At 42.7% G+C, this 8,907-nt stretch overlaps 2 protein-coding genes across 9 annotated transcripts in view; one reads left to right on the top strand and one right to left on the bottom strand.

Moving 5' to 3' along the window:
* Nucleotides 1-536: 536 nt before the first annotated feature.
* dync2i2 (dynein 2 intermediate chain 2) lies at nucleotides 537-8,457 on the top strand. Of its 2 annotated transcripts, none has more exons than XM_022217967.2 (9): nucleotides 537-983; nucleotides 2,520-2,660; nucleotides 3,262-3,371; nucleotides 3,532-3,689; nucleotides 6,044-6,153; nucleotides 6,365-6,535; nucleotides 7,345-7,577; nucleotides 7,683-7,840; nucleotides 8,096-8,457. In XM_022217967.2, the coding sequence occupies exons 1-9, from the start codon at nucleotides 906-908 to the stop codon at nucleotides 8,332-8,334; spliced, it is 1,398 nt and encodes a 465-aa protein (XP_022073659.2). In that variant the 5' UTR covers nucleotides 537-905; the 3' UTR covers nucleotides 8,335-8,457. The 2 variants fall into 2 exon arrangements, with proteins under 2 accessions (XP_022073659.2, XP_022073658.2); XM_022217966.2 differs by having other exon boundaries at nucleotides 2,394-2,660.
* sptan1 (spectrin alpha, non-erythrocytic 1) overlaps nucleotides 8,445-8,907 on the bottom strand; it is an 80,534-nt gene continuing 80,071 nt past the window's right edge. For all 7 annotated transcript variants that reach the window (XM_022217959.2, XM_022217960.2, XM_022217963.2 and 4 more), the window contains one exon: nucleotides 8,445-8,865. In XM_022217959.2, the coding sequence (XP_022073651.1) occupies nucleotides 8,740-8,865 (126 nt within the window). In that variant the 3' untranslated portion in view covers nucleotides 8,445-8,739. The remainder of the gene's footprint in view (nucleotides 8,866-8,907) is intronic.

The following is an 8,907-nucleotide window of genomic DNA, read 5'->3' as shown; positions in this document are numbered from 1 at the left end:
ATATTTTTGGGTGGGTGAACTGCCCAGCGGTGTCAATCAATTAAAAATAAATGTCGGTGAAGGAAATGTCCGGCCAGAATGAAGGATCGTCAACCCGCCCAGTCTTCAAATTGTAGGGATCTGGCAAGGTTTTACTGTTTCCCTGATGTCTCAGCTTACTCACGTATATTTGTCGGGCCTCAGGTGATAAGGATTGAGCATAATCGGACAATTTCACGAAAGGATAGTTCGCATTGCTATCATCAGCCATTGTTCCTCTGGTTCCTCTTGCCAACCAGCGCCCTAATCACGTGACTTCGTGACGTCACTATTTGTAAACACTGGCGTCTCCCATTATTATTATTATCTATTATTCCCGCTATGGATATTAAAATACGCCGAACCATTTGTCCTGTCTCATAGCTACATGTATGACGTTTGCAGCAAAAAAAAAAATACAAATATAAAACGCGTGAAAATCAGTTTAATAGTGAAGATGGATTAAATGCGCTGTCAAACAGTGCTGAGTGGAGCGGGTGACCGGACCAAGATGGCGGCCCCAACAGGCATTAGCGGTCGATGCGGCGTCTACTCTTTATATATGTCTATGGTGACAACCCCCAACAAGCAGTTGCGGTCGATGCGGCGTCTACTCTTTATGTCTATGGACAACACGCCCAAACCCCAATAACAGAAAAGCTTACTGGAGTAAGAAGCTGAAGTGATCGCGGGATTTGTCTCTTGTCTCGCGACAGCCTCTTCGTAACCACGGAAACACCACTGAGCGTAAAATGGCTCCGGGAGCGTCCAACGCTGAGATGTAGGAAAACGACAGAAAACAGATAGCGTTAAGTCAGAGCGCCTTTTAAAAACGTGGTCAGTGTTTCTGAATATGAACGCGTTTCCTTTATAGCAGGTTAACTATCATGTTTACTGACGAAGTCTTGGACTCAGTGAGCGTCCAGTCACTGTGGAGGAAGTCTCAGCAGGCGGCGCAGGAGTCGGTATGTTTGACCAGGTTTACCTCCACAGTCCTTTGTTAGCAGGACTATATGTTTTCCAGAATATCTAACGTACAACAGCTGACAGGAACTAATGTTAGCTAACACACAGCATGCCACGTCTTCCTCGAAAAGATTACCAAAGTCTCTGATATGATAATACAAAAATAAACGCAATGGGACGAGTTGAGGGTGTACAGTAAACAACGGTTGAGCCATATAGTCACTTCAGCTAAATTGTTTACATTGTACCACCTTATTTGTATTAATTGTATTACTTCTAAGTTAGCAATAGGTATTCGTTCTTCATTAAATACAGTTTGGATGTACTGTATTAAAAATGCAGGCCCCACAGAAGAAACTCAAATGTCTGTCCACATTTCATAAATAAGATTAGATCTTTCGATCTCGACTTAGCCTTAGACTTTATTGGGGAAATTATTTTTCACAGCACCATTCCTCTTGATTTACATTGACAGGACAGTACAAAAACAAACAAACAAAACAACACAACACCCACATCCTGCAAAAACACTGTTTAACATTTAAGTTTAGTTTTTACTCTGGCCAGATCACCTTGGCCTTTTTAATCCTGATAAGGGTTGCTTTGACGGATAGGATCAGGCTTTTGCCTAGTCGTGCTTGTCTGCATCTCAGCCCATCTCTGCTACTTTTCTGTTTTTCAGAGCTATATTGTGCAGTTCCTCACTACAATGGTGTCATTGTGAGAGGATGGCACTGCAGCTCTGATAAGTGATGCTATGGCCCATTCCAAACAGAAAAAAATTATCTAGTTATGTCTGCTTGTACAGCCATATTCATGCAGTTCACCGGAAATCACAGATGTATTGAATTTTTTTCTTTGATTAGAATTTTTCTAACTTGTGTGCCAGTGATCATAGGTGTATTCACTTTGGTTGCATTGCATTTCTACTTTGGGGCCTTTGTCTGGAGATGTGCCCAGAAATCACACGAACAAGCAACTAACTGCATGAAACAACAGAGCAGAGATTTCCCTGAAAAAGCTGTCTGTGTTTGGACTACTTGAATATTAATTTGACCTGTATTAATACTCAGTACAGAAGAAAGTTTTGTTTAAGTTAATCAAAAATGTGTTTTTTTTTGTACAAACAATCAAGCAGTCAACATAATTAAATGCTGTCTGTGAACAGATATTAAATTAAAATAAATCCCCAAAATATCTCTGACAAATTAAGGATTGTTTATGAAGTTTTTTTTTTCTTTACATAAATTTCAAAGCAGCTAAAGAGCACAGTTTACCATTTTATATAATGAGATATGCCACTGTAAAAAGAGCTTTAATAATGCCCCTGCTGAGCTCTATCTAATTGTGTGCACACTTATGCATGACTGATTCCTTAGTAAAAAGGCATTTATTTGCTGGTGTTTCAGAAAGGCTGTCAGACCAGAGCAGTGCACAGTGCTGAGGCAGTGGTGCAGACTGTGTGCAAAACCATTAGTTCTACTCAGACTGAGCCACAGGACCAGGAGACAGAGCAGCTTCTGCTTCTCCTACAGAACCGTGATGAGCCAGAGCCACCCGGCCCGAGGGGCTTCCTGCAGCGCGTTGAGGATATGGTTATCAGAGAGTTGGTGAATAATGCCAAAAGTCATGCTTTTGATGGGTTGCTGGTGAACTGGGAAAACTACAGTCAGCAGGTAAGCAGGCCCAATAAACTAAACTAAAATGTTTTTTTTTCAGTGATTCCTGATTTAAGCTGTCAGCTTTGTGAGCATGAGCATGTCACCCCATATGTACTTGTTCCTTCATGATCTTCATGTTAAAATGTTTTGAACCAAATTTCTGGAAGCAGACTGCAACTGATCCACAGTACTGTACAAAGGTTTGAGGAATTAAAAGTAAAATACTTAGGGATAGACAATACTTTAGAGAATATTTTCAAAAATATGCCATCAGTACATTTCCACACAGGTACTTGTCACAGTGCATCTGTGGATTCAGTCTGCCTCAATGTTTTCTTTGTAATCTGGAACTAACATTGTGATGTTCAGATCAGGGCTCTGTGGGGTTCAGACCATCTGTTGCAGGATTCCTTGTTCTTCTTGTGGCTAAAGATAGTTCTTTGTGACTCTGGCTGAATGTTTGAACTCATCCTGCTGCAGAGTGAACCATCAGACTCCCTCATGATGGTTATGAGTGATGAATTGTTATGAATGTGAAACATCATTTAATTGCCTTAAGCCTTATTATGGTATCTTCATGAGGAGTTCTTTGTATGATACTGTTCTATGATTGCAGGTTTCCTGCCTGCATTGTCTTCAACATCCAAGGGCCCAAGAAAAAGGATTTCATGTTACCAGTGTGTCCTGGAGTTGTACAGGTTCAGTTATTGCCTGTGCCTATGGTCGGTATGTTAGTGTTTCAACTGTGTACACAATGATGTTGATTTTCACCTCATTTAAGTATTTTATACTCCACTCCTCAAAAACTGGTAACAAGAAAGTGGACAAGCTTCCCTGTGGTCACCATGATGTCTGTGTGGTTCACGTGTGTGTTTTTGGTGGACAGGATTGACGATGGTGACTGGAGCACTGAGAGGTCATATGTTTGCACATGGAACTTGAACCGTCGAGGTCTGCACAGCAAACAAGCTGACCTGGTCATAGATGTTTCTGCTGCAGTCACAGCCCTGTGCTGTCACCCCAAACAGCCAGCCCTCATTGCAGGTACACTCCCCTCTTCTCATTTCTCTTTGACATCAGTGAAGCTGATAACAGACTGTATGCATGCTCACAGTCTAAAATCCTCTGATACTTAGAAACAAACTTTTCAAAAGTATTAAGACATGTTTTCAGCTGGAAACTGACATTGTTTTTCGGCAGCTTACAATACTAGATCATAGAGCATTCTGCATCATCTGCAGAGGTTTGACCGTGCTTGTGGGGAGACCTGTCAGTAAGGAGTTGCAGTGGCCGATGCATGATATTGTGAGAGCCTGTACCAGGAGTTGTGCTGCATGTTCAGACGGAAATGGTCTCATCTTCCTGATGATGGACAGGGTGAATCAACACAAATGAGCAACAGAGGACACAGGAGCCTTGATCATCGAACAGAAAACCCAAGTTTCTGGTAGACTTTCTCCCCAGAGCCAGATCTGTGGGTGATTAAGCTCTCTTTGGGTCAGTCCTGTATCATGAAACCGGCCCACTTTTAACCAGGGTACATCACTACATTAACGTATGCTGCAGGAGTAACCTTCACTGGAGCAGGTTAAACATAGGACTTATAACAGGACTCTTAGATTGTACTGATTTTCAGCTAGACGTACCAAATTAATTATTGAATTTACAGTGCCTTGTGAAAGTATTCGGCCCCCTTGAACTTTTCAACCTTTCGCCACATTTCAGGCTTCAAACATAAAGATATAAAATTTTAATTTTTTGTCAAGAATCAACAACAAGTGGGACACAATCGTGAAGTGGAACGAAATTTATTGGATATTTTAAACTTTTTTAACAAATAAAAACCTGAAAAGTGGGGCGTGCAATATTATTCGGCCCCCTTGCATTAATACTTTGTAGCGCCACCTTTTGCTGCAATTACAGCTGCAAGTCGCTTGGGGTATGTCTCTATCAGTTTTGCACATTGAGAGACTGAAATTCTTGCCCATTCTTCCTTGCAAAACAGCTCGAGCTCAGTGAGGTTGGATGGAGAGCGTTTGTGAACAGCAGTCTTCAGCTCTGCCCACAGATTCTCGATTGGATTCAGGTCTGGACTTTGACTTGGCCATTCTAACACCTGGATACATTTATTTGTGAACCATTCCATTGTAGATTTGGCTTTATGTTTTGGATCATTGTCCTGTTGGAAGATAAATCTCCGTCCCACTCTCAGATCTTTTGCAGACTCCAACAGGTTTTCTTCCAGAATGCTCCTGTATTTGGCTCCATTCATCTTCCCATCAATTTTAACCATCTTCCCTGTCCCTGCTGAAGAAAAGCAGGCCCAAACCATGAGGCTGCCCCCACCATGTTTGACAGTGGGGATGGTGTGTTCAGGGTGATGAGCTGTGTTGCTTTTACGCCAAACATATCGTTTTGCATTGTGGCCAAAAAGTTTGATTTTGGTTTCATCTGACCAGAGCACCTTCTTCCACATGTTTGGTGTGTCTCCCAGGTGGCTTGTGGCAAACTTCAAACGAGACTTTTTATGGATATCTTTGAGAAATGGCTTTCTTCTTGCCACTCTTCCATAAAGGCCAGATTTGTGCAGTGTACGACTGATTGTTGTCCTATGGACAGACTCTCCCACCTCAGCTGTAGATCTCTGCAGTTCATCCAGAGTGATCATGGGCCTCTTGGCTGCATCTCTGATCAGTCTTCTCCTTGTTGGAGTTGAAAGTTTATAGAGGGACGGCCGGGTCTTGGTAGATTTGCAGTGGTCTGATACTCCTTCCATTTCAATATGATTGCTTGCACAGTGCTCCTTGAGATGTTTAAAGCTTGGGAAATCTTTTTGTATCCAAATCCGGCTTTAAACTTCTCCACAACAGTATCTCGGACCTGCCTGGTGTGTTCCTTGGTCTTCATGATGCTCTCTGCACTTTAAACAGAACCCTGAGACTATCACAGAGCAGGTGCATTTATACGGAGACTTGATTACACACAGGTGGATTCTATTTATCATCAGTCATTTAGGACAACATTGGATCATTCAGAGATCCTCACTGAACTTCTGGAGTGAGTTTGCTGCACTGAAAGTAAAGGGGCCGAATAATATTGCACACCCCACTTTTCAGTTTTTTATTTGTTAAAAAAGTATAAAATATCCAATAAATTTCATTCCACTTCACGATTGTGTCCCAATTGTTGTTGATTCTTGACAAAAAATTAAAATTTTATATCTTTATGTTTGAAGCCTGAAATGTGGCGAAAGGTTGAAAAGTTCAAGGGGGCTGAATACTTTCGCAAGGCACTGTATAGTCATAACTGTAGGGTCCTGACAGGATTAAGAATGAATATATAGCCTTATTGAAGGTCACTTCTAACTTGACTGTGTGTGTGTAACACTGTGACTGCAGGGGGTCTGTACAGTGGAGAGGTGGTAGTTTGGGACACCAGTCGGACTCACGACCCTATCCTGGCTCAAACTGGAATGTCTGCAGACAGTCACAGAGAGCCTGTTTATAAGGTGCGTGCACACAATCTGTTTGGCTCTCTGTTAGAAATAATCAGTATAGGAAGACTAGTGTGTGATCATACAGGGCATTTTCTTTGACAGTGAAATCTGTTTTGCAGAAACAAAGAACACGACTGAATGAACTGAAAAAACCTGCACAGTAAAATTGTCTTTCAGTTATTCATCTGATAAGAGGGTTCAAACACATCCTTTGTGTGTGCAGGTTGCTTGGGTGCCCCTGCAGAAGAAAGGAGAGTTTGGAGTGTTGAGTGCTAGCTCAGGAGGAAGGGTGCTGCTGTGGATGGTGGACTCAGATCAGGGCAGATTTGTCCTGAATGCTGCATATGCCATAGTGCGCCAGCAAGTTCCCCACAGCAGCAGTGCCAGCTTAAAGGTGAGACTGAGGAGGAAATAGAAACTAAACTTGAATGATGCTCTACAGCATCAGAATACAGAATAAATCAGACATTAACCCTTTCAGAGGTCCTAAACAGAGCTTTCAGCAAGACCTGATAGTGAGGGATTTATCATATCTTATGACAGCTGAATTTAGTCCGTATTTAATAAATTCAACAGAGTTATCAGAAATTATTTGATCATGCCTATGGAAATCTGCCGGGAGCCTTTAGGACCAGATACTGCTTTATGTACACACAGGTTTCACACACACACAAGTTTAGATAGCAAATGACAGGAATGAATAACATACAGATCATTGACAGCAATCCTGGATGCTGTATGTTAAGCATGGTGCCTAAAACAAAAAGGGCACTGTATACCCAAATAAATATATCCCAGTGGTTTAGCATGGTCAAGGCAGTGTCTTGATTTGGGGCTTCTTTGCTTTACAGAATCTGGCTGAGCTGATGCATGTCTGATCTGCAGCTGCTGGACACTCCTGTTTGAGGCTGCTGCTGCCAAAAGAATCCGACTAGTTATAAATGCCTTTAGCAGAACCACACTGTGTTTATACTTAGGACCAATGAAGATCAGATCAGATTTCATGACCAGTTACTGCAGAAAAACAGGTCATTCCAAAAGGTTCACATCTGGGAGGCATGGCATTTACTTTACAAAATAATTTCTTTGATGAATGGATCCTATAAACAAGACTGTGTAAAACAAATTTCTCGCAAACTCTAAACCAAAAACAGTTTAACTTTGACAGAACAGTGAAAACATTTAGTGTTGTGCTGTGTACAGGCCTGCGGCAGGAGCACTGTGGGTGTTACCTCCCTGGCTCTGTCTCCTTGGGACGCCGACACCTTCTTAGTGGGTTCTGAGGGCGGCCTGCTGCTTAGATGCTCCTTCTCCTCCCAGACACCAGCTGCAGTGCCCTCAGAGGGCCAGAGTGTGATGCTGAGAGCCCCAGCAGTCTTCTCATTCAGGCCTCACAGTGGCCCCATCCACTCCATACACTGCTCCCCATTCCACAGGTGACCCCTTTCTCACAGGATGACACAGGATCAACTTAGAAATATTCTGTGTTGCTTTTACAGGTTACTCTGTCCTGAGTGATCTTTGTCATGTGACATTTACAGGAATCTGTTTGTGAGTGCAGGGACTGATGGTCAGGTCCACCTCCACTCTTTGCTGCAGCCCAACCCACTGGTCTCTCTCAGGATTTCGAACTCCTACGTGTTTCAGGTGCAGTGGTCTCCGACTAGACCACTGGTTTTTGCTGCAGCCAACGGACAAGGTAAAGCATTACAACTGTGTTATGATGGTGTAAGTGATTTGTTAAACGTGGTTATGGTTGAATTTACATTTGCACCAGATTCTACTTGATCTAAAACGGCAGTCATCTGTGTATTACACAATACCTCTACAGTCACATATCAGATCTAGCTTGCTTTGTAACACTCTTGCTATATCAAGAAGTTTGGAGAGAAAAAACAGTACTTGGGTATAAAATAGATGGATCCCTGACTCGTCTGCCACATTTCTTTCCCAGGTGAGGTGCAGATTTTTGACCTGGGCCGCAGGTCTCCGAGAGCAGCAGCCACCATTGGTCAGGGAGATGCAGGTCAAGCTGCAACTTGTTTTGACTTCAACTGTCAGAATCCTCACCTCGTAGCAGTGGGGAAAACAGATGGGACAGTCGGTATTTGGCAGCTGAGCACTGATTTGACAGAGCAGAGCTCCAGAGAGAACAGCCAGCTGGAGCAGATTGCCAATCAAGTGGCAGAATGAGACATTACTTGGGACAGATGAAACTGCTGCAAAGGACTGACTGAGCCTTGTCAGACAAGTGTGTTTATAGTGATTGCAAATGTGAAAGTGAAATAAATACAGAGCAGAGGTTTCCAGTTCTAACCAGTAGCGTTTATTAAAGCACACTGCAGCTGTTAAGGTGTTGTTACTATTAGATTCTTAAATTCATCGAAAGCTCAAGCTAAAACAGCTAAAAACAATCACATTCAAATGTAGACAGATCCACTATGCTATCATGAGAAGCACAAAGAGCAAGATAAATAGATAGTACAGATAGTTATTAGTGAATATTCCGAGTGGCACAATCATGCAGTTTCAGCCGTGTGTTCGTGTTGATGTGTGTGTGGGAAAACGCATTCCGATCGGTAACTGGTGGGCGAGGGATCAGTTGACAAAGAGCGAGCGAGTGAATTCCACAAAGTCGAAAGCTGACGGTAGTTCGCGGCCCTTGCTGTCGAGGTAGGGCTTCATGTGAGAGAGGCAGTAGTCGGCCTGCTCCTTGGTCAAGTTCTGAAAGAAAGAAGAGGACAGTAAGACCTCTGTGCAGACCAG

Source organism: Acanthochromis polyacanthus, chromosome 18, assembly GCF_021347895.1.
Source record: "Acanthochromis polyacanthus isolate Apoly-LR-REF ecotype Palm Island chromosome 18, KAUST_Apoly_ChrSc, whole genome shotgun sequence".
Lineage (NCBI taxonomy): Eukaryota > Metazoa > Chordata > Actinopteri > Pomacentridae > Acanthochromis > Acanthochromis polyacanthus.
Note: the sequence above shows the minus strand (reverse complement) of the source record. Positions and strands in the feature narration are given on the sequence as shown.